This window comes from Oryzias latipes, chromosome 15, assembly GCF_002234675.1.
Source record: "Oryzias latipes chromosome 15, ASM223467v1".
In the NCBI taxonomy this organism is placed as follows: domain Eukaryota; kingdom Metazoa; phylum Chordata; class Actinopteri; order Beloniformes; family Adrianichthyidae; genus Oryzias; species Oryzias latipes.
Window position 1 is genome coordinate 9,930,874 of NC_019873.2, and position 26,085 is coordinate 9,956,958.

The 26,085-nt window shown below is 38.1% G+C and overlaps 1 protein-coding gene across 2 annotated transcripts in view; it reads right to left on the bottom strand.

The window, feature by feature from the left end:
* Window positions 1–1,751: 1,751 nt before the first annotated feature.
* Window positions 1,752–26,085, bottom strand: part of slc18a2 (solute carrier family 18 member A2) — a 35,362-nt gene continuing 11,028 nt past the window's right edge. For both annotated transcript variants that reach the window (XM_023963541.1, XM_004077214.4), the window contains 13 exons: window positions 24,352–24,410; window positions 24,185–24,268; window positions 22,793–22,885; window positions 21,719–21,808; window positions 21,465–21,508; window positions 19,911–19,971; window positions 16,699–16,794; window positions 12,179–12,257; window positions 9,937–9,988; window positions 8,822–8,885; window positions 8,544–8,663; window positions 6,672–6,805; window positions 1,752–4,819 (listed from right to left, as the gene is read on the bottom strand). In XM_023963541.1, coding sequence (XP_023819309.1) covers window positions 4,712–4,819; window positions 6,672–6,805; window positions 8,544–8,663; window positions 8,822–8,885; window positions 9,937–9,988; window positions 12,179–12,257; window positions 16,699–16,794; window positions 19,911–19,971; window positions 21,465–21,508; window positions 21,719–21,808; window positions 22,793–22,885; window positions 24,185–24,268; window positions 24,352–24,410 — 1,084 coding nt within the window. In that variant the 3' untranslated portion in view covers window positions 1,752–4,711. The remainder of the gene's footprint in view (window positions 4,820–6,671; window positions 6,806–8,543; window positions 8,664–8,821; window positions 8,886–9,936; window positions 9,989–12,178; window positions 12,258–16,698; window positions 16,795–19,910; window positions 19,972–21,464; window positions 21,509–21,718; window positions 21,809–22,792; window positions 22,886–24,184; window positions 24,269–24,351; window positions 24,411–26,085) is intronic.

Consider the following 26,085-nt stretch of genomic DNA (forward strand, 5'->3'; position numbering starts at 1 on the left):
CTCCTGAAAGAGGTCTCTGTCCACAACTTCAAACAGTCACACTCCAAACTCCACTATGGCAGAGACCAAAGAGCTGTCTAAGGACAGCAGAAACCAACTTGTTGACCTGCACCAGACTGGGAAGACTGAATCTGCAATAGGTAAGCAGCTTGGTGTGAAGAAATCAACTGTGGGAGCAATTATTAGGAAATGGAAGACATACAAGACCACTGAATCTCCCTCCATGTGGGGCTTCCAGCAAGATCTCACATTGTGGTGTCAAAATGATCACAAAAACGGTGAACAAAAATCCCAGAACCACACAGGGGGATCTAGTGAATGACTTGCAGAGAGCTGGTACCAAAGTAACAAAGGATACCATCAATAACACACTACGCCGCCAGGGACTCAAATCCTGCAGTGGCAGACGTGTCCCCCTGCCAAAGCCAGTACATGTACAGGCCCGTCTAAAGTTTACTAGAGAGGGTTTGGATGATTCAGAAGAGGATGGGAGAATGTCCTATGGTCAGAAGAAACAAAATAGAACTTCCAGGACGACTGATCCGTGTAAAGGAAAGAATGAATGTGGCCATGTATCGACAGATTTGGAGTGAATACCTCTTTCCATCAGCAAGGACATTGAAGATGAAACATGGCTGGGTCTTACAGCATGACAACAATCCCAAACACACTGCCCGGGTAATGAATGAGTGGCTTCATAAGAAGCATTTCAAGGTTCTGGAGTAGCCTAGCCAGTCTCCAGATCTCAACCTCATAGAAAATCTTTAGAGGGAGTTGAAACTGTGTTGCCCAGTGACAGCCCCAAAACATCACTGCTCTAGAGGAGATCTGCATGGAGGAATGGGCCAAAATACCAGCAACAGTTTCTGAATACCTTTTGAAGACTTACAGAAAACATTTGAGTGCTGTCATCAAAGGGTACATAAAGTATTGAGTTGAACCTTTGTTACTGACCAAATACTAATTTTCCACCATAGTTTACGAACAAATATTGTAAATTTTGGATTTTTATTTCTCGTTTTGTCTTTCATAGTTGAGGAATACCTAGGATGAAAATTACAGGCCTCATCTTTTTATGTGGGAGAACTTGAACAATTTGTGGCTAAAAAAACCTTTTTTTTTCCCCGCTGTAGCATCACATTTGCCAAACTGCTAACCTGTTTAATAAAAAACCCAGAGTTGGTGATTAAAAACATCCATGAATGTCTAAAGGTTGAAATATAAACACAACTTTTAAAACACACTGAATGAATATAAATTATAAATTAAATTTTAAGCCAGGTTTTAAGAAAGTATTTATAGCAAAATTAAAAAACAAAGTCAATTTATTCTAAAAGAAGTCCAGCACATTGGTGGCTCCCTTGATGGCTGCATTACATTGTCATGAAAACTTTAAACCCACCTACACTGATCCGTAACACAACACTGTGTGGCTTCTTGATGAGGAAGAGGATGATGAGGAGGAGGCATTTACTGCGTGAGCATCTGCAAAGTAATTGAAGGCCAGCGATGAGATGGACAGGCTGATTACAGCATGTCTGCTCTGAGATCTGCTGCACAAGCTTGCTGTCCTCCACCAGCAGCATCTGTGTGCGACCACACTAAATGTTTGGCCTCTACAAACCATCAGCTGTAATGGAACCAACATGTGAAAAAAAACTCTGTGAACGCATATTTGATGCATGAACAGCTAACAGTGCCGAGAATCCATCTGTCACAGGGTGTCGGTGGCATGAAGAGAACAGCTTTTCCAGAGTAAACTGCCTTTAATAGAGGGTATTGTGCTCCACAGGTATGAAAGAAAAGACAAACAAGCGGCCAGTGACGTACAGGTTCAGCCGCTGACAGACTGAAACCAAACTAACAAAAACCAAAAACGCACGGCAACATCAAGTCACAGAGTAAGAACAGTCTACTGTGTCCAGAATCATTCCTGTTCCACGCCGTTCAAATGATGTACAGTCAGAAAAACAGGAAGAAGTGTAAAAACGGCTGTGCGCACCACAGTCACTAAAAACTCAGAGGACTACAGCACAAAGTAAAAGAAACAACAGAACAGACTTGTTGGAACAATTGTGCAATATACATTTTTTTTTTTTACAGACATGTGAAAAGTTCTTTTTTTCTAAAGCAGACATGATGTTCATCCATCAAAGCTCATCAGGGGTCGGGGCCAAAGAGACATTGAGGCCGTTTAGCAGCAAAAACCAAAGATGTTAGTTCAGATGAACATAAATAATGTTTTTTTTTTTTACTAAAACATCTCCAACTTCATTTCAGAAACAAAACAAAAACAATTGCAAAAATATATGACCAGATTTAAAGCAGACCAAATGCTAAAATAAACAATGGAGACAAAGTTGAGCACAGATAAATGTTTTTGTTAAAAAACAATGCAAATCTGTACGTACTGAGCATACCAATCCTCGCATAACTTCTTTCATTTTTTTTTTCTTGTAATATTTGAACATTTTCAAATTAAATCCAAATTGTTTTCACGTTCTGAGGTGAATCAAGTGAAACCAAAGCCTATTTTAAAAATGTTACGCAAAAAGACATTTCTGCAGCTTTGGGTCTACAGAGAATCACAGTGAGAGCCACCATCTATTTGACCAAAAAAACACAACAAGAACTCTGGTTGTCATAAAGTAGAACATTACAGAGAGAAAAGAAGTCTTAAGTTATCCCTCTAGTCTCCACATTTGAGCTTTTTTTTACTCATTTCATAGACATAGTCCATAGTGCCTAAGATAGGACAAGGGTTACAGTGAACCAGAGTTCGTTTCCCCTGATAATCCGAAAAACATTTTTAGTCTGAATACACCCAAACGGGTTTCTGGTCCGAGACCAGGAACTGCTATTGGATCCATTTTTGAAAGTGGTCTAGGTTTGTTTCCAATTGGACTGAGCTTCGGTTCGTTTTAAGATTCCTCAGTCTGAATACAATCCGTTCCTGGAGCGGAACAACTGAACCAAAACGGTCAACATAGTAGACGTAAACAGAGTAGGAATGAAGCAACAAATATAAAGCAATGTGTTTTGTGTTATCAAAGACGAAAAAAGGGTCCAACTGTTTATTTGTTAGTACATTTATTTTAACACCACTAAAATCGCTTCTCACATACGGTGTTAATACTCTAACACCTCAAAAATGAGACACAGCAACTCATTGAAATGTGATCGGATGAGTTCAGATACATCAAAATAAATTTTAACGTGAGACACACGGCTTGTCACTATTTTCCCGCCAATCTATATGTCATAAACACTTATCAGTGGACCTTCTTAGCGGTCTTCTTGCTAGTAACCGCCCTGCAGGACGCCTCCACCGAACCAAAATAGCAAGTAAAAAGTGTTGAGCTTGACGTTGATACAGACATTTAAAACTTGTGACCAAAAAATAAAGTTTTGACTGATTTAGTCACTTGGTTTTGTTTACAAGCTTTATTCAGAAACCGGAAAGTCTCCTTGAAGGAAGTCTGAATACAGCCCAAACACAAAGTTCAGGACTCGATCCGAACAAATTAAGCGGACTGGGTCTGGACTGGCTGGGTCCACTCTAGGAAATAATGAACTACTGACTGTGTTTTATTCAGAATTTGCAGAAAAGCTTGTAAAACAGGAATATTCCTGCAGCACTTGAACACAGTTAACTCAACTCTTCCATCTGACATTATGCTATTTCATATTTACCAGTCTTTCAGGATTTAACATGGTTGATTCAAAAAGTTGACTAGCTTTGACATTTTTGGTTTGAAACAAACATAACAAGAGTTATGACACATAATTGTGATACCCCTTGGAATAAATCCTTGGAACTTTATATGTAGTTCAGTGGAGCTTTGCCTGTTTTTAGGCCATTTCTCACATTTTTTTACCTCGTCTTTGCTTTGTTTGTGGTTCTATGCATTCTTAATGTGTTTGACTTTTCTGTTATACAATATAAAAACCGTTTGATGTCACTTTTTGGGGTAAAAAATGACCAGATTTACCACACAGAATTGAGGTTTTTTTGGTAGTTTCAGGTTCATGGAGGAATTATTAGGTAATGAAATCAAAAATATGTCTGTAAAAAAAGGAAGCTGTGGTTTTACTTAAAAGATGCACGTAGATCACTGACACAAACAACTGTTTTATCAATCAATAAATAGAGACGAATGTGAAAGAAACTCTACAAAGGGTTAAGGCTTGACAAGGTCAGACAGATTATGGGAACTGTAAGCAGTAGAGCGTTAACATCCCCACACAGGTAAACAACAACAAACATTTGCCCAGTGTTGTCTTCACAAACCACACATTTACCCAATCACTAACTTGAACACAGAGTTCTGCTTTGAATTCTCCAGACAGCCTTGTTGACACACAGCAGACAAAAGTCAAACAAGGATGAAGACAAAACTAAACCTAATATAAAAGGTTCTTGTCGCTCAGGACCTTCCTGCAGTTTCAAAAGTGCTTTTGAACACATCTCCCCACAGAATAAGGCTGTTGGCTACAAATACCTGTCACACAATGCACTTGTGACCACAGAAGAACAACTTTGGTTTCTCCAGTACAGCTACATTGAATAAAGACGATTAAATAGAGAACATTCACATGGAGACATGTCTTTACAGTTTGGTGATGAAGTTTTTGTTACTTTTCTTTTTTTTTCTCTTTTGTACAACAAAATAGATCCTCTGAAAGGTCAACCTGCATGGCTGGTGTCCTGTTAATCGTAATCATCATACTCTGGATCCATGCTCTCCCCCTGGTAGTACGTCCCCTGCGCAGAGTAGGACCTCGTCTTCATGGAGCAGTTGCTGTCCATCAGGATAGCCTGACATAAAAAAAATGTAGTTTAAGTCAGTTTCTGCCAAAACGGGAGAAAAATACTCATTTTTTATGAGTGATTCTCATTTAAATGTGAAAAAAAATCTTTTTTTCTTGACATTCTTGAAAATCTCTTGACGGCTGAATTTTTTTTATAATAAAAAATTTCACTAATGTTTCTGCTCTGAGGTAGATGCTAAATTAATTTAAGGTAGAAACAGAAAAGGTTGGATGTGTATTTAAATCAATCAACGTCAAGAGGTTTTAGCCCTGTTTTTTTTGTTTGTGTTTATCACAGCTGCATCTTATTACTTTTTTGGGGGCATTTCTGGATCAGTCCTGGTTCATTCCAGTCTTGTTTACATTGAATTGTTTTTTTTATCATGTGAAACTGTATTTACCGGAATATACTGATTCTCAGAAACAAAAAGTTTTCGAAGCAATAAAAACACACACACAAAAAAGCAGATATTGCAGCATGTCAAAAAAATAAAATAAGTTGGGGTTAAAGACGGATTTGGGGGTCATCATTAAGCTTCTTCCTTATACATGCAGCTGAAGCGGATCCACTCTCTTTGGTTCTGATTCCAGGTTCTACCAGCTGACTTTGAGTGCTTTATATAAGTCTGAGATTTTAATGACGGCGGATAGAAATTATAAGTCCATCAAAAAAGTAACACGGCTGAAAGATAATTTAGTTAAATTTATTCAAACTCAATAATTGTTTATACAACTCAAATTTACGTATTTATCTAACTAAATGTCACATTACTTCATCACTACCAGTAATATTCAAAGATCCACTCTGATGAACATTTTTAACGTGCCCTTTTAACATTGATGACAGAGGACATACATAAAGAAAATTGGGCGTAACCCTTGTGCTATCCTAGGCACTTTAACATTGGGAGTTGGGTCATCTAGACCCACTAGACAGTGTGCTGAACCTTTTTTCTTCAATGATTTGTGATCTTCACTGGTGTCCATGGATTATATGAAATCTTTCCACCTTTATCCACCTTTGTCATGGTGGGGAGAACACATCAATGTAAGGGGGGGGGGGGTTATTTAAGATAGCACAAGGGTTAAAATTACATTTCTGAGTATTTATTTATTCAAATCATTGTGAATCAGGAGCAGACAAATGCTCGTTGTAAAAGATCATTTTTGGGACGTAGAAAGCATGCTGGGTGGGCCTCAAGCTCCCTGCCCTGAGCTTTCAGCAATAGGGAGGAGAGGGGAGGGGGGTTGCTACGCGCCAAGAGTTCCACCCCCAATTCTGATGAGATTTAAAGTTTCCATTACTATCTCCGGTGAAGAAAACAACACAAACTTTCTTCTTATACATTTTTAGTTAAGCTGACGCGGCGAAATCAGCTTCTGTTAAAAAGAAGGTAGATACTCCTAAACACAGAAAACCTCTTTGATTCAACATAAAACAAGCAATCCAAAAAATAAATAAATCACAAAAATGTGTTTGTGTGATAGAATTTTTTTTAAAAGATTGCAGTAGTCACTGCAGGAATATTTTGCATATATTTGTTTCTTAAACATGAAAATTATGGAAGAGCTCATTTTTCTTGAAAAGGCCAAAGAGCTTTCTTCCTTGTTTTAAACTTTTTTTTTTTATTCAGATTTAGCAAAAAAAAATTTAGCATTTAATGTTAGAAAAATAAAACAAACTTTTTTTTTTTTTACAGATTTATAATGTTAATTGGAACTAAAACTAAGTGAAACTAAAAAATATTAAGGACTTGTCAGTCAAGCTAAAATCAAGGCCTCTTTGTGTTTGTTCAGCTTTATGTTGTCCACACAGAATACATTAGTGCTTATAGCAGCTTAAGGGCATTAAAGCTTACGATTTTCTCTTCTTGTCCAGGTGGATTCCTGAGGAAGATACAGAGAGGAGCAAAGAAAATGTCCACTATTCCAATGATGGTCATCAGCCAGGGGAAGCCAATGTTCTCAGCTATGGATCCGCCGATGGAGGGACCTGTACCGGAAAAGCAAAACAATTTGAAATCAATGTGAAGCTGAAATCAAAAGAACCTGCAGCACACCTTTGTGCTGTGTGGAGTGTACATCCTTCTGTTTGCTGTGTTTAATAGCGGCTTGCATGAGTTCTTTGGTTAGGGAGGGAGGATGTAAATCTTTTCCGGACTGCATAAATCCATAAACATGGATTTCTCCTGTTTTTAAAAAACAAACTCTGCAGTGTAAATGTAAAGGAAGACATAAAGGTTTTTGTTCTGTGAAAACAACATTTTGCTAAATGTTGAATGTTTCATTGAATGCTGTACATTGTACTTCTGTCCTTCATTGTATATTTTATTTTCAACACTTGTAAAAGGATTTTAATTTAGTTAAAGAAAGAAAAATGCAGCCTTGATTAGAGCATCAGACAAATTCTCTAGAAATAACACCAATGCAGACTGATAAAGATAATAAAATTATTTCAAATTGAAAAACCAATGCAACAAAAGTGGTGTTTTGATTAAACAATGCTTTTTTTCTTAAACAAAATCAACCCAAATTTTTACTAACATTTTTGAATAATTGTTTTAAGTGAAATAATTACATACACTCCATACTAAAAAATATTCCAAAATATTAGGAATGACATGTAGATTTAGAGCAGAGGGAATATTCCTGTTTACATGGTTCTGAGAAAAATCCCAACAAAGGAGCATCAGCTGATGATTAGGAGATTTCCACCAACAATATTCATCCCAGTCGGAAAAATGAACAACAGCTGTTCATTGGGTTTTGATATTTGATAACTGTGTTTGAATTTCAAACCATAAACATGTCTGTAGTCTTTCCCTCCTGATTACATCTTATCAGAAATCTGACCTCAGGCTGGAAAGGCTGATCAAACAAACATGTTTACACAGTTTTGTCTTACAGACAAAGCTTGAGTGAACTGGGATTAGAATATTGGCGTTCATGTGGTCTGTGACTATTTTGCTTTTAAATTCAGAGCTCGCTCACTCGCTCGCTCACTCATTCATTCATTCATTCGTTCGTTCATTCATTCAATTCAGGACCTGCTGAATCCCTGTTGGGGTCATGGGGTTGCTCTCACATGCACACCTAGAGGTAATCCATTGGGATTCAAACCAGGGCCTTCTCACTGTGAGCTGTGGGGACTGACCACTGCACCACCATGCATCCCTCTCATTTTCTCATAAGCAATAAAATGCTCAATGATTTTTAAATGACATTTAATCCCAAAATATACAAATTCCCTTTTAGTTTGCCCTTAAAATCCACGATAAATTTTATGTTAACATCAATTTTAAATTTAACAGATTCACTAGCATCACCTCTGCTTTCAATATACATTTTTTGTGACGTTCACTCCTAAAAGGGAATCTAATGCACAACAACGTCTCACATGTTAACACTCAGACAAGTCTGGAAATAATCTAAACTTCATAAAAGTTCCATTTTTATTTTATCAGACTGCCTCATTTGTGTCAATTAGTGAAAATACATGGTTAAACATTTTCACTTAAAAAAGTTAAGCTCTACTATTTTGTATAAAAAGTACATCATTTCAGTGAAAAAAAAAGTTAGCAAAATCAGTTATATTTTAGTCTATTTTTAAAATGATAACTTTCTTTTTAACTTGGAAGCACAGGTTTAAAAACATGATATAATGATACGATTTTTAAACAGTAAAAAGTTATTGGTATAAAAGTAACGTGTTTTTTTCCGTTTGCGCTCACCCAAAGCAAACCCCATGCAGAAGGCCACGTCAGCGATGGCATACACGCTTCCATAAACAGAAATGTGCCGCAGGTCCACCAGGTAACCCATGATTGGCATCATGGAGGAGTCCACCATACCTGCAACACAAGACATCACATGACTGACTCTCTGATTAAAAGAAGCCAGGATCTGCAGACTTAATGCAGAAGAAGAAGAAAACCACATCCACATCTGAACATACAAACAGACACTCCTTGTTAGGAGAACTTAAAGGGAGGAAATGAAACCGACTTACCGATGGCGAATCCAACACCAAAGTTTGGGAGAATCAGGCCATAGATGTCTTTGGCAAACGGGACCTGAGGAAGAACAACCATAGCTTCAGTTCTAAAGTCCGCGTCACACAGCAGCTACCTACATTTTGCTTATATTGCAGGAATGAAACTGGTCATACTTGAATATACGTAGTTGTGGTCGTTACGTGAAATTTTCACAGATGTATCACGAATGAACCCCGTTAAAACCACTTTCATGGCAGCTTTAGTGAGCAGTCATCCTATTCTCATCTTACTTGCACCAGAAGATAAGAACATTTTCTTTAAACCTGATCTAATAAAGCAGATGATGGAGTAGATTACATCTTTAACCATCATAAGTGCTTTTTGGAAGAATGATGGAGCCTTTGGATTCACTGTTATATTAGGAGTGGTCTAAAAATCTTAATATGATTCATCTTACTTTTATAAAAGCCCCACAAAAATCAACTTTAGAGAAATATAAATGCTCACAAAGTAGTCCTTATTTATTTAAAGAAGCATTAAGTTTCTTTCAAACCCAGAGATGGAGGATGAAAGAGCTGCATGTGGCTCCAGAGCTTCTGTTGGAGAGAAACATCTGCTTCCTGCTAGACGTCTGTTTCAGAGTGTTTCAGCAGCTTTAAAGCAGCATGGCTTCGCCAAACGGACGTGCAGCGGTCCACAGCTTTCATTTACGGAGAACATTTAGTGCATCTATGAACTAAAAATACATCTAAAGACAACTTGTAAACCTATAAGGCAAAACTGGGGGGCTAATTCTACACCAGAACTCCAGATACTCCGAACCTCGACTGGCCAGACATCTTTAAACTGCTTAGAAAAGGAGAAGAGATTATGGTAACTATGGTAACCATGCCCCTCTCCGTCACATTTAGTCATATAATTTTTTTTTCTAAATTTGTTACTTTGCTCTGCTGTGAATCCCTTTTCTTTGCCATCCTTTCCAAAATGTGAGTGGTAGGTATGCAGAACATATTGTTACAACAATTCAATACCTGTTAGCCTAGAATATAATCTAGAATGTTTCTATTGCATTTCATTTTTCCAAAAATCCAAGAATTGGCCCCTATTTTCGTGGGTGTTTCATACTTACACATATGACACTGAATCCAACCAAGACCATCCCAATGAGAGCGCAGAGCCATCTGCATCACACAACAGTGACTGTCAGTCCGAACATTTGAAAAGAAGAACTTTGGTTCACATCAATAAAAGGCAAAGATAAAAGGAAAAAAAAAACGTGTTTTACTTTAACCCTGTAATGCCAACTACATAAAACAATTGACAAAAGAAAAAAATCAGTTTTTAAATTAAACGGTTTTTTAAACCCTTTGATGAAATCAACATTTTTTATTTATTTTTGAAGTATAATTTTTTTAATGAGATCTAATATCAATTATTATACTTTAGGTGATTTTTTAGTTTTTGATCAAAACAATGTAAAAAAATCCAAAATATTGACATGAGTGTTCAGGAAAAAAGCACCTTATTTATCTGTCTCAAATTTCATCCACACATTTTTAGCATGGTGCAAATGTATACAAATGCTGCTTTCTTTCAGTACAGCAAGTTGGCTTTTAAACGAAAAAAAGAACATCAATAGATGAGTTATTTTTTAACCATAAAGTTAGGGAAATTGCAAAAACTTTTTCCCAACACAAGTGCTTTTGAGATTTCATAGAAACAGCCATTTTGAAACGAGCAGGAAAAGTCTTTCTATTGCTCCTGGTGGAATAATAATAAACTACAGGGCAGAAAAAAGACCCAGTCGTATACAATGGCTTTTTAAGGAAAGTGTGGATCATGATAGTGAGATATAATGCACAGACATGTGCGTTACAAATACAATACGAATTGTCATATAGGGTTTACTCTCATTCTCAAATTTTAGACTATAGGTCACATAAAATGAACCCAAAACTTCAATTTTTGCTGGTATTTATTAAAATATTTTATTGCTACTGTAAGGTTGCCATAAACAACCATCTATACCAGAATTATCTGTAATATCTATGAAGGACAAATGATGTTATTCTCTTTGTAAATCTGGAAACCATATATTTTTATAACGCATTAAATTATCTTCGCTACACAGCAATTTTGCGTGATTTGTTTTTTTTTTCTTTTTTACTGTGCGTTGTGTTTTGCATCCTGATTGGCTATAGACCACCGTCAATCAATGTCTTCCATGCCATGTCCTGTACAGAATGCGAAGGAGTTTTACAGCTTTGAAACATATAAAAAAATTGTAAAAAAAATAAAAAAGACTCCTTGGTGGATTTCACTTCTGCAATAAACGAAGTGACGCAGTATAAAGCTTTTCTCGTACTCAAGTATTTTAACTCAGCTTCTCATCTAAATCTCTGCTCACACAAATATGGGAACATATATTTTTGCTTATTCTAATGTACCAGGGAAAATTAAAGGCTGCAGGGTCTCACCCAAAGGCACTTTGAAGCTATGAGAGGTTGGCCCCGCCCATTGCTAAAGTCGCAAACTAGTCCCCTGACTCTGTTTCTGTTAACCAGTGAGCGCCTTCACCTTCTCATGACAACTTGATCACCCAGCGTTTCTTTAAATGCAAGCTATGGCCTGGTTTGTAGTCCTGGTCATACTGCAGAGATAACGCCACTTCCTCCCTTTTGGTTCTCTTTGCTTTTTTGAATAGTTTGCATTCAAAAGATCCACACCAGAGTTCATCTGCAGGTGAACTAAGACGCTCCTTCTCAAGAGGACCAGATTTCTCTTGCGTGGTTCAGATGAGCTTTCACGTCTGAGAACCATCTAAAGAAACAAACTCTGGCATGTACCAAAGAGGACCAGTGTTAAAAACGTTTAGTTTTTCATGACTAAATGAATGGACTTAGCATCTCTTACTCTCTGCAACCTCTCCTGATCAAAGAAAAAAGGCAGCATTTGTTCCTTCAGGATACAGCAGCTCTCTGGCATTATGTAAACAGAATTATAATCAAATTGAGTGAATTGGATCAAATTAGAATGTAATTAGAATAAACTGGGCAGTGATGATTTCTTTTTTACTCCTCTGCTTTCTCAGTAAAGTTCTCTGAGATGAGTTTTAAATGGAGACTATAAATACACAAAACTAGATTTACAGCAAAAAAAAACAACTTGTTCATTTCCAAACATGGTTATCACTAGAAACTGTTGCAGATGACAGTGCCACCCACAGAAGATCTATTGATGTCCGGTTCACGCTGGAAGCTTGGATAGCTCGTATCAAGAGGCCTCCAACATCAGAAGCAGCACATTAAAAACACTGGAAACTCATATGCAGGAGCGGAAAGACGGCAGATAAGGGTAATTTCCCTCCTTACCTCCCCATCTTGTGTGCCAGCGTGCCAAAGATGTTGGTTCCAATAAGGTAGGAGATGGAAGCCGGCAAGAAGGCGATGCCTGGGCCACAAACAGACACACAGAGACATGAGGGCACAAAGGTGTGGGCAGGATTTTCCAGATAAGCAGATCCATATCTGTGCCTCATCTCTGAGCTGCTGGGCTTCTCACATTGTGTGTAATGAAGACTCCTTTCCACCTGCCAGCATCTGACACCCTAATATCCTGTTCCCCTCCCGTTCTTTTTATCTGACTGAGACTTCATATACACCCGAGTGCAGATCTGAAATAATAAGAGTAAAGACTGTGTGGCAGCCTTTGTGTTTGCTTTTGTTGCATGTTTGTTAAATATTCTGCAAATCACAGCTTGAAAAACACCCCTGCGTACTTCTAATTCAAATGTTTTAATTTTTAAAAACTTTTAAAAACAAATCTGCATTCTAATATTGAGTTACAGAAGGAGTTGTAGCCTTCAGTCACTTTGTTCCAGAAAACCAGAAAAAAAACATCATTTTTGGGAGTTACTTTTGGTCAATCTAACGTGTGTGTTTTTGACAGAAGACCAGCATATTTGATCAACTAATGCAATGCTGAAATTTTTGAACGAAATGTTTCACAACCTTTCAGCACTGATGAAATGTCATTTAATTTATTCTTATTTTTTATTTAGTGACTAAAAGGCAAAGATTTAGAAAAGCGGATCAAAGTTTTCCAACTGGTTGGTAATGAGATTATCTCCCCATATGATGCGACATTTTTCCCCTTTTATTTTTTCATAGTTTTCTTCATTCTACTGAATGTGACTGAAACTGTAAAGCACTTTGGGACTTGAAAACCTCTTCATTGCTATTTACAAACTATATGTGAGTCACAAATTCTGCTATTTGTCCCACTTTTGTCCGTAGTGCTCATCATAGATAAACTTCAACTGTTACAGACCAAATGTAAAGAAATCCAGGAAATGTTTGAATTCATTTGCATAATGGTGCAAAGAATAAGTAGTTGGTTGAAAAAAAAAGTTTATCCCATTTTCAATGTAATCCTTGTTGCCAATGACAAAGGTCAAAGGTTTTCTGTAAGCTTTTATCAGGTTTGCATAATTGCTTCTATTTTGGTCCATTCTTCCATGCAGATCTTCTCAAGAGCTGTGATGTTTTGGTTTTGTTGCCGGAAAACAGACAACCGTGTCCTTAGATCAGTGTTTTTCAACCTTTTTTGAGCCACGGCACACTTTAACCTTGACAAAAATCCCGCGGCACACCAGCATCCAAAAAAAAAAAAAAGCAGAAAATTATGGTCTGTATTGATCGACAACCCCCCCCCCCCCCCCCCGCAATCTCACGTAGATTTTTGTGATAATTGTGGCAGAAAAAGCAGGAAGTTGCGGCTGTTTTTTTCTAAGAGATGAACCACCAGCTAAAGACGAGCTTTAGCTGGTATTTTTGTTAGAACTTAGCGACTTTATCAGCAGAATTAAGAACAAGGAAGTGAAGACTTTAACCACTTCTGATTGGTCAGACTGATGACATGTGATTAAGCCTTGAAGAATGATTGGTGGAGACAGTTAAAGGGGCGGGACTTTTCCTTACACAGTTATAGCTGCAGCTAAATCGCGGTACCGTGATTCTTATCAAAATGTCTTTAATAGAATTAAATAAACACAAATAAAAAGTAATTTTAAGATCTTTCATATTCCTAACTACTCAGTGTTTTATCAGGGCCTGTTTGGATGAACACAGAGCTGAAATCCTGGAGATGGGAAATGTTTTTAGATCAGTGAATGAGGGCAATTTCTCCACGGCGCACTTGACCATCTCCCACGGCACACTAGTGTGCCGCGGCACAGTGGTTGAAAAACACTGCCTTAGATTCTCTATTGGATAGAGGTTCAAAGACTGACTAGACCACTACAGAACCTTAATAAGCTTTTTATGTAGCCAGTAATTTGTTGCCCCAGTGATGTGTTGGGTACCACTGTCATGCTGGATGATCAGGCCGTGTTTCATCCTCAGTGCTCTCACTGATGGAAGGAGGATTTGACCAAAATCTCACTATACATGGCTCTATTCATCCTTTGATTAATACAGATGGGTCGTCCAGTCCCCATTTAGCAGAAACACAACCCTAAAGGAGGATGTTTCAATCCCCATGCTTCACAGTGGGTATGATGTTCTTGGAATGCAACATTTTCTCCTTTCGAACACAGCGAGCGGCGTTTATACCAAAGAGTTCCATTTAGGTTTCACTTGACCACATAATCTTCTCTGAAATCTCCTCTGGTTCATTCGGATGGTTTCTGGTAAACATCAGATGCCCTAAACATGTGCTGGCCCTGCACTGCGGGGTCTGAATCAACAATGACGTTGTGTTACTATGTTAACCGTTGTTACTGTGATCCCTCCTCAGGTCATTGACCAGTTCCCCCGTCTAGTTCTGTCCTTTTTTGTAATTGTTCTCAAGATCATCTGAATCCCACCAGGTGAGATCTTGCATGGAGCCTTAGGTGGAGTGCTATTGCAGTAATCTTATATTTCTTCCAATTTACTATAATCGATCCAACAGTTGATCTATTCTCATCAAGCTGTCTGCTTATCGTACATTTGTTCATCGTAGTCTTGTTCAGGTGAACAACCCTGGTTCCTGGTGTCCTTCGACAGTTTTTTGGTCTTGGTCATGGTGCAGAGGTTGCAGTCTGGCTGTTAAAAGGTGTGGACAGGTGTCTTTTATTCAAATAACCAGTCAGAACAGGTGCCAAAATGAATACAGATAACAAAAGGAGGATAGAAGAACTTCTTAAAGAAGTGAGAGGTCTGTGGAATCAGAATTCTTGTAGGAGATAAATACTTATTTTCTGCATCATTATGCAAATAAGTTATGTAGATATCAAATAATTTACTGGACTCTTTGTTTACATTCTGTTTCTTACAGTAGAAATGTTTCTTTGATGAACATCACAGACCAAACTTTTCTATCTTTTTTATCAATTTTGCATAATTGACAAATAATTATTTGCCCCACTGTTTTACGTCATTTCCCAATATTAGCGGTTAGGTGTTAAACTGCAGGCACCTTATACTTAAAATTGGAATAAAGAATAGATAAAAGCAAAATGTTTAGAGGCAGACATAAAATAAAAAGTGCTGCACAAGCAGGGTAAAACCGAGAAGCAAACAATTTAAACATTTCTGCACTCCTACAGTAAATTACAGTGAATCTGTTTCATAAACACTAAACGCACCAAGTTTGATTGAGTTTAACAAAAATATTTTTAGAAATTTTTAGCTTTATTGTTTATTCATGCTAAAATATTGGTGACCTGTAATGCTGTGTTTACATCAAACGCGATTTGTGCAGCGGAGGCGGCCAGTTTGGTCCTGCGGCGCCATTTGAGCAACATGACTTGGGTGGTGACGGGCCAGGGTTTTAAAAAAAATCTGAACTCTGAGGTCGACGCGTAGCATCAACCAATCAGAGACTCAACTCTGTGCATGTGATGTTTTCAGTGATAGCAGGTAGAAAACACATCCAATATAGTGAATCGATTCATAGTTCTCCCGAACTTCCATTCATTTTCTCAACCTGCTGGGTCACTTCGGGGCAGCAGGGTTTCCGAAAAGCGGGGACACCCTAGACCAGGGGTGTAAAACTTGATTGCTCAGGGGGCCAAATTCCAAAACATGCTGAAGGCCAAACAGAATGAACTTTTACTGAACACACTAAAACTAAACCTTTTAAACTTAAACTCAAATAGACTAAAAACATGATTCTGGAATATATCTACTTAAACCTTCAATAACTTGTATTCTTTCCTCAATGAAAAAGATGTCCTGTCAAATTGAACAAGTTAGAAATAAAGTACACATTAAAATAAACAAACATTGACATATCTTCACTCTTATATCATTTTATATAAAAAAAAATAAACTTACATTTAAAATATACCGTAGATCTGTATATTTTATCATAGAGAGATGGAAACACCATGAAAGCGGCCGTCTTTCAGACACAGCAGCAGAAGAGAGGATCACTGAAGGGGGGGGGGGGGGGGGATTTGAATGATCCCAAACATGGTGATCAAGGCATCAAGCTTATGAACACATTTTTGTTCAGGCGGCGAACAGAGAATTTGCAGCGCAGCAAAAGAAAGGGATACCTGCGCAAATTGGTCGCACAGATTGCATTCGGTGTGCACACAGCATCAGAACTGGAACAAAAATTTGGACCCTCTTTCTTTAAGTCAAACAGAGATTTATTGGTGACCTCATCTAGTCCAGTTTGGATGTTACATGTCCAGTAAAAAAGATAAGGGTAGGTCTGAGAGGGAACATGGACCCATTGGCCTCAGACAGAATTCATCATCTACTCTGAAATTCACACAATGGGATGAAAATGTCACTTAACTTCAGCAGGAAAAAACATAAAACACGGCGTGTTTAGCCATGTCAGTGCATGTTTGTTGCTACAGTGTGAGTTGTATTTAGGTGCTTAGCTTTGTAAATACCGAGCTGCCACTTCCTGGTACACATGGTCTCCATCATCCAGATTGGCAGCGTCGGCTCCATCATGGCGATGGCCATGTTTCCAAAACAAATGGCACCTGTGGATGAAGATTAAAGATAAGTGTTTGCAGGGTCATTTATGTTCTTTTTTTGTTCCTTTGTCTGCATGTTATTTGCCCCGCCCAACTTCCTGCTCACAGGCACAAGCACAGATCACTCCCTTTGTTACCACCTGCACGTGATAGATGCAATTTCACAGCCGGAAACATCTGCGGTCCTCTACCTGTGAGGACCGGCCGCTGAAGTGTCTCTGACATGATTAGATTTGGTCTCCTTTGTAATCGCATACTGTAACTGAGTATTTTGTCTCTACTCAAGCAGGTGAGCCTCCTTATGTGTAAACGCTACAAACTACAACAGCAAGGCTGATCGCACCAAAAAACATTTTGATCAAACTTACAGTTTTTCCTGATAAAATGATAATTGATCACCGATGCAAACATTAAATTAATCTCTAGGGATTTTTCTTATTGGCAACAAAAACTCAACCAGCACATGTTTTCCCCGGGTCTGAGAGTATTGTTGATAAAATGATTTGTAGTTTAGGAGTTTTATGTTTTATTTTTCCTATTTACTCAACTTACTAAAGACAGCCGCGCAAATCTAATAATAACTCAGATTTGAAGATTTTGTCATTTAAATCTTGTTTGGAAACTCCAAAGAAAAAACTGTGAGGAACAGTTGGGTATTCCCACTGACACATTTATAGAACATTCCTTTTGTTTGTTACATCTCGTCAAAGTACAGCAGTAGAAGTCAGACTTTCTTGGCTGTATGCTTCATACTTCCACATTTCCTTTTGCAGCTAAAGCCATTATTTTGTAGCATTGCCTCAAATCATTGGCATTATGAAATAGTGTGACGTTTTGGTGCAATTGTAATGAGGTATGCTGTGTTGTTACATCACTCTACACTCTAGCCCACCTTTTTATCAGCCAATTACTGTACAAGATGCAGCAAAGGACTCAAGATTGGTGACTGGTGACATGTGATCTCAGTTGGTGGTGTCCTGTTGACGTCACTGACGTACGACTCACATTTACTGGGGAATATCCGATTTATTACCACATATGAATGAGGCCTTTATCCTATCTCAGAAAATCATAATCCATGCGTTTTTTTCCTGTTTACACGTTCACCGGTCATATCCGATCTGTGCCACATGAGAGGAAAAAATCGGAATTGGGTCAGTTGAACCATGCAGTGTAAATGCGGTATATGTGTCTCTATGTTCATAAATGGTCTCTCTTTACATTCTAGATGATTTGCCAGCCCTCCACCTTGTTCTCCACTGAGAGCGTTGCTTTGTAATGGTCTGGCCTCTATTTCTACATTCACACCGAGCATGTGACGGGGGTTCTTGAAGGCGCTAAACAAGCATTCTTGAAGATGCATTTAGCCCATGGTGTTCACATTGGACAAGCAGGGGGGGCTCCTTCTTCCTTTTCTAATGTTTACTAGCACAATGTCCGCCTCCAACAGTTGGAAGAGGCTTGATGTAAATGTGGAAATGGTGCAAATCTCATGAATCATTCTCCAGGATTTTCTGTCACAGCTCTTTTCCGACACATCTGTCCAGTTGTGTTTTTGTGTAGGTTTTAATTCGCTTCAGAGCTGAAAATATCCGCTCGACAGACACAGTGGACATGGGGATTGTCAGCGCCAAACACACAAATTCTGTAAAGCTACTTGATGCCCTCACTCAGATTTTTCTGATGAAGGAAGTCAAGGAGATCAGTGGGAGATTTTCCTGTCAAATCATCCATGGCGTACATTACAGTCAGCTCTGTTTTTAACTGAGACAGATCAAAAACTGCTCCATGGCTCTGTGTCAAATGGGACAAGGCTGCATGTGACTTCTTGAAACTTCTGTCCAATCAGAAGGTCTGAATACCGTGACGTTGTCTAAGCCTGCTAGAAGGCCCTGCTGACGCCAACTCAAAATCTGATTGGTTGAAAGAAATAAATCACTGACATTGACTTTACATTACAAGACCTTCAGAACTCATATTGAAGGCCTCTTTAGCTGTGACTCTGCTTGGCAACAAAGGACAGCTGAAATGCGATTGGTTAAATGCTACAATATGAAAATACATCTGTCTGGAAGCAGCATAACCATCAATTACACCAGAGGTGGGCACTGAGGGCCGCAGTCCTGCATGTTTTCCAGCATACCCTGCTCTGGCATGTTCTGATTGGCTGGACACACCTGAACCAGGTAATCAGCCATGAGTAGGGCAAGAGTATCTGGAAATCATGCAGACACACCGGCCCTCGAGGCCTGGAATTGCCCACCCCTGAATTACACAATAAAAGGGAGTGGACAGACCATGATTTAATGAGTATGCATCGACAAAATATAATTAAGACTTGATTCAGATATTTATTTAGGCCTTCAGAGAAGGCCTTGAAGGCCCTGACGGCCAACCACTAGTGACATGTCATCCACAATTATGATTTTTCCTCCATGATCAAGTTTCAAATGATTGGCACTTCCATGACTTAAATGGACACCTTCCATACATCACTACAAATTATGTTAGTACGTTGGAAATGAGTGAAATACAGCATGAAGGGGTTAACAGGAAATTGAAAGAAAAAAAATGTTATTTTGTTGGCTGAAAGAATATGGAATAATTTTTAAGTTTTGTTTCTTGTTGTTGAAATATAGCAATATACAGCCATGAAAAGCTGTAATATCAAATTCTGTGCTGAAAGGTTTCTGCTTTGGAACCCTTAATGAAAATAATAAACACTAAAAGCAATAGTTGATGATTACAATTTGTTTTATTTTTAGGTTTTTAGAGTTAATATAAATTTAATTGATAAGGTAAAAAAGTTCAGATAATTCTGAATATTTAACAAAACATATTTTTGCTTCTAAAAGTGAGACAGAGTTTCTTTCTAAGCTTATCGTCCCTTTAATTTAGCACTCATGGCCCAACACACATCACAGTCTGTTCTTACAACCAGCAAATCAATTTGGAGGTTTCCCTTTGGCTGATATGTCCAAATGATCAAAAACAAAAACATGAGTCTATTTTTTTTCTTCTGTTCCACCCCTTCACGTTATCAAAAGGCAATATACCACAGATGCTTCTGCAGGCTGGACTCTTCTCACATCGGCTGTGTGATTGTTGTGTTATTGTCTTACCAGCGGCGATGAGAATGTAAGGATCCTTCATAAGCGTCAACAGAGGGGTTCCTTTCTGACTCTGGAAGAAAAACAGTAAAAACTTTTGTTTTAAAGTAAAAACAGGTACTTGTAAATGAAAAAAAATGTAAACAAAATTCCCAAGACAATCCATTGGATTGCTAAAATGGAGATGTGTCCTTTAAAGTCCCACTACAATCATCTTTTGATCTATTGTAAAAGTGTTTCCAGTGGTCTTTTAATCACGTTTTTAGCCAAAATTTTTAAAAGACCTCTGTTGTTTTTTTAGAACTTTTACTATGTTTCTGCAGAGAAGCAGTAGTTCATCAGAAATTCCCCTCTGAGTTGTGGACAGGACTGTTGGTGCACCCCAACTTCATCCACCCAAACCCACAGAAACTTAAAACAAATTGTTACGATCACCAATCTGTTTGCACTCTCTCCCGCTAGCTTCCAGCTCCTCTAACACCCAACCTAACATTATCAGCGCAACAACAATGGCGAGCAGTATTGGAGCTATCCTGCCATACAGTTTTGAGCCAAAGACCAGCTCAGATGAGGAAAATTAAGACAAGCATTGATATAGTCTACAAGTGGATGCATCAAAATGGAGCTTGTGGCCCACCCACTGTATTTTCTACGTCAGAACTACGCTCCCTTTTTAACAGCATTTTTTCATCTTCTCCAGATTCACAAAGATTTTAATAAAGAAATACTCAGAAATGCAACTTGAAGCCTAATTTTCTATATTCGTGTCCTCCAATGCCACAAGAAAATATTAAAAACATCAACAACCCAATTTTCATTGTAGTGGGTCTCTAATTCATAGTTCCACGTAGTAAAATGATCTAAATGTATTTCAACACCAAGACCTCATGCCAAAAGGATCAATTTGGTGGCAAAATACTAAAGGTGGTCCCAGGTGACCCTCATAAGACTAGACTTAAACAGAGGATTTAGTTCAGAAAAATGGGTATTGGAGGATTTGGGACTAAAGAACAAAAGAACAAAAAGCAAAAGTGTCTGGTTGGCCACATAAGGGGGTAAAATCCAGCTGGTGATGATGGAATCCCAATCATCACTTCGCTCTGCCTAACTTTCTGCTGATTAGAGTCCGGTCCAAAGGGAAGCACTATGTGTGTATAATGCAAACGCTTGTTTCATATTGTTCTGTAACATTGAATTCCGCTTTTGTAATGACTCTGTACTGCCTTTACAGCCAGAAACAGTTGGCATGTCTGTGCCCCTGCTGTCCTTGGCTGTGGACCTCATCTCGCGCCCCCAGCCCCTCCCCCAGTTCCATCTGGATGAAGCCCATCTGCTACACTATTTAAACATGTAGTTGTAGAGTTAGATAAGTTAATTCTTCTCTAAGAGTTCTGGCACATCGCCTGTCCGTCCCGGGAGAGAATCCCTCCTTCATGTGGACATTCCAGAGGTTTCTTGTTTTTTTTCCTAGAACCGTTTTTTCCCCTTCAATTGACATTTGATGCATATTTCTAAACAGAGTTTTAGTCTGAGGTAATCTGAGGTAATTAAAGAAGCCACACTCACCTCTGGTTCCACTTTGGTGGGTTGCAGAACAACAAGCTGCAAAGCTGACACGAAAAAAATTAGAAATTTCACATAAATCTCAGTTAACATCAACTATGCACAGAAAAAAAAAAATCTTTATTTATTTTTATCTAACCTTTATTTTACCAGGAAGTCCCTTGAGATAAAAAAGCTATTTTTCAAGAGACACTTCAACAGTAATCAGTGCTTTGCTCACAGTCTGCTGGGTGTGTGGGAGAGAAATGCAACTGTACCTCCATCAAACACAGCCAGGAAAGCGAGAATCAGGAAGGGAGCTGTTTTCCCGACAAAGTCGTACATCACACTGCCGAACGGGGGTCCAACTGAGAAGGACATGCAGGAGGGGGGGGTCAGTGCTGCCACTTAGTTTAAAGCCGTGTCACACAGCTACGTAAATTATGCCCATATTACACAAATGAAAGTTGGTCTCACGTGGATATATGTGGAAAAATGGAGAAAAGTTGTGGTCTTTTCTGGAAATTTTCACAGATGTATGACAAATGAACCACGTTAAAATCATGGAAGAAGTACGAATAAGCCACGTAAAGAACACGTAAATGAACATAGAACATGAACCGTGCGTGATTATTGCGCTGTTACATGTAATTCAGTGATTTGTGCATCAGTTACATAACTTTAACGTGATAAATGTGTGCCCCATACGTGATATAAAAGTTTTACATTGGTGGTATGTGCATGAAAAGTCAGTTAAACAAACGTGTAATGGTTGTTGAAAGCCACAAAGTTGTGTTTTTATCTTGCAAAAACTGACACAGTTGCGAAAGATTTTCGCAATAATCGCTTCTAAACTGCGTAAAATACTTGTAAACTGTGCAATTCTCAACCGACTAAAACTTGTGAACAGCAGAATTCATGTAAAGACCCACTGGCCGAAACACTTATGAATTACGTACATCACGCATGAATCAGAAAAAAACAAAGACAATACCTAGAAAATTGGCAAAATGTAGGTAGTGGCTGTATGACACGGCCTTTAGACATGAAAATAGCTTAACCCTTGTGCTATCTTAGATGACCCCACCCTTACATTGACGTGTTCTCCCTACCATGACAAAGGTGGATAAAGGTGGAAAGATTTCATGTGATCCATGGACACCAGTGAAGATCACAAATCATTGAAGAAAAAAGGTTCAGAGCACTGTCTAGTGGGTCTAGATGACCCAACTCCCAATGTTAAAGTGCCTAGGATAGCACAAGGGTTAAGGACTGGCAGACATATCAAAGAATTTATGAATAGTGTGCTTTCACATTCACAAATCAAGCTGTCCCTATGAATGTGCACATACCCAACACTCCTAATGCTAGACCTCCCAAAGCAATTCCAATGGCATGACCCCTCTCTTCATCATCCGTGTACACGCTGGCGAGCATCCCCATACCTAAACATACAGCATATGTCGATACAGACACAAAGAAACCCTTTTAGGTCGGACAGTAGAGTTTAGAAAACTTAATAAATAATGACATGAGTGGAAGCTAAAGCTGTAACAACATTTAATTCAAGTCAGGAGACAAAACACATACTTCACAGCAGAAACTCAGACCAAGGTCAAAAATGAAAGCCTAATACTTTTGGGATTGTCCAAATGATCTTCATTGAAGGAGTTAATGAGAAGTGCAAACTCTAGATGCGCATTTTTCTTACCTCAAATTAAGGAGAACAGATCCTTATGTACCTTATTTACAATAGAACAATCATAAATCTGTATAAAAACAGAACATTTGTGAGAACTTTGCTGCACCACAATGACCTGATTTCACGTGTCATTTAAAATCCAAAATTTAGCATTGAAGTCCAGCTAGGTTCTGTTCTTTATGCTCAACTGAACTAATCTTGGCTTCTTTTTTTCATTTTCTCTTCTGGCACTCCTCCAGACTGTCTTCTTCCACTCTTTTCCAGGGATAACTGGAAGTCTTTCATTTGAAGCGGTGCCTGATTTAAGATATACTATGTTTGATTTTATTTATTTTTTCTCACATTTAGAAAGTTTTGGAATTTGAGGTTTATTAGTTTGTTATTCTGTCATGTTCATATCATTATTATCTTTTAACTTACAGCAACTGTATCTGCATTTAGGGCTTGGAACCAGAAACCCAACATATTTAGTGCTTTAGGTGAGATTTCTAAATGTCGCCTTTTTTTCCGCACTTCTTTTATGCTTCCGTTTAGTCACTCTTTAAGTTTTTGTTTGTTTATTTATTTGTTTGTATTTGTGTTTGTATTGATTTTCAGTTCCTTTAGATGCCATAGCTGGCTTATTTTTTTTTTAGTTCCAGACACATTAGAGAATAGTGCTGCTAGTTTGGTTTTTAGAAGAAATAGCTGATAGAGTTTGATATTTAATAATAATTCCCTTTTTTGGACATAAATGCTTATGGTTTAGACATAAATGCAGCATTTACCAAAATACACACTTTCTAGCATCATGTGAATGCATCATTGCTCAAACACTGGCTGCAGGAATTTTTGATGTAATTTTACAGTTTGGGATGAAGTGTGTTTTTCTTAAATCTTCCAAATACACAAACATCTAAACTGAGTATTTTATTTTTGGAAGAGGTCACTTTCAAGCAATAAACATGTAAAAATCAGTGAAATAAATGTGTTCAGATCCTGACAAGTGAGCAGCTAAACAGACAGAATTTGCACTGAAAGTCCCAGAAAAAGATGAAAGAACCTGCGACTGAAGAACAGGAGGAGCCCACGCCTTGAAGTGATCTGGCCAGGAACAGCAGAGTGTAGCTCGATGAGAAAGCGAACACTTTACGACAGGAATAAAGAAACCATCAAACATGAGGAAACACTAGGAATGACCGACCCCTCAGATTAATGTGGAGAACTTACTGATGGTGGAGAGAAACATGATGCAGAAGCCAGCGAAGATCGGAAGCTGATATCCAATTCTACGTAGACATATTATGAAAAGATACATTTATTCAGTTTTAAAAATATCTATACAAATGCAAATAAAGCACCTGATGGCCACCTTAAATTTCCTCGTGCTCCATATATGATGACAATAAAGCATTCTATTCTATTCCTTTCTACCGTAGCCAGGTACGATGCTCACAAACTATGAACTATGGACAAACCAGAGCGATGAGGAGATCCAGGTCCTCCGTGATCATGGTAGACGAACAGATGCCGGAATAATCCTCTGCTTGTGTTCTGGCTCCCAAATAAAGGTCCAGTTTTTCAAGAATGCCCACAAACTAAGGCTTTTTTTTAAGTACCGTGAAAGAAAAAAATCTGTTCCAATTTTTCCCCCCAAATGTTTTTCATTCATAAATATTTTGGATCCAAATTTGATTATCTTTGTGTCAAAATGTCCATTTGGATAAAGTGATCAGACATAACTATACAGTTTTAAAGACCCTCACACCTCTTGTGTCACACATAGTTAATCCAGCTCTGGCTGAGCGGGACAATAAAAAACAAAAAGAGCATTTTTGTGTTTCAGACTCTGTGCTTTGAGTTTAAGATGATGTTAGATTTTGACATACAACTGAAACATTTGTTTGGAGTTTGTCATTATTTTTACAAAGGAACCAGAAACTGCATCCAATCTATGTTTTCATAAATGGAATAAAACCTTGAATGCAACTTCTCAAGGAGCAGCAGCAAACCAGCAACTGAAGGGAAAACATAAAGAAATCAGTGAATCTGCAGAGAAACGTCAGTTGTTCGTTTGTGAATCAAAAACACTAGAGGGGGAATCAAAGCTACAGTGCAAACAACAAGCTGTTGTACTCCATGTGGATTGGTGCCACGCTCGACTTGCCTTGCTTTGTCCTCTTTCAGGAGTGAAGGTGACTAACAGCCAATAATGGGACTGCATTCCTTGCTTCAGTTGCTGCTTACATGAGTGTCCATCTGAAACGCTAAACACTGGCTTTAAGGATAAATGCCAGCAGCGATGGAAAAGTCATGCTTTTTGTCTTCTATAAAAATATCTCCCATCCTATATTCCTTAGGAAAAGCTAACAAAGAGAGCGTCATGACTCAGATTTCATTTTCTGAGATCATTTTAACAACCTTTTTAAACAGCAGTTAATGCTCCTCTTGCAATTTACACTCAATTTGACAAAGCAGCTGCAGATCATTTCAACTGAGTCTTTAGAAAAAAAATGACAAAAAAGTCAATCGCTATTTTTTTTCTTTGTTAATCCCAAACTATTTTTCAGATAAAACAGCAGCTGATTCTTCATGCAAGACGCTGATTCAGTCACACACTAAACCATATTTTTAAATATTTCTGAGGATGTTGGTAACCTCAATCAATACTGATAACTGAGATGAAGGAATCTGATGAAAATCATTTACTAAATTTGTAATGATGTTCAAATCAATAAATAGAAAGATAAAAATCTGGGTTGGAAGTTCAGATTTAAAAAACATAAAGGTTAGGCACATATCAGACTGTAACTATTGAATATTTTGACCTTTTTTTTAGCTTAAGCTGCTCTTTTTCCTTGATGAAATCACAAGGCACAATAGCAACTGATAATAAAAAAGAAACTCTGTATTCTGTTTTAACAAAATACAGACATTTTTATCTAGATTGTCATAGGTTGGTGC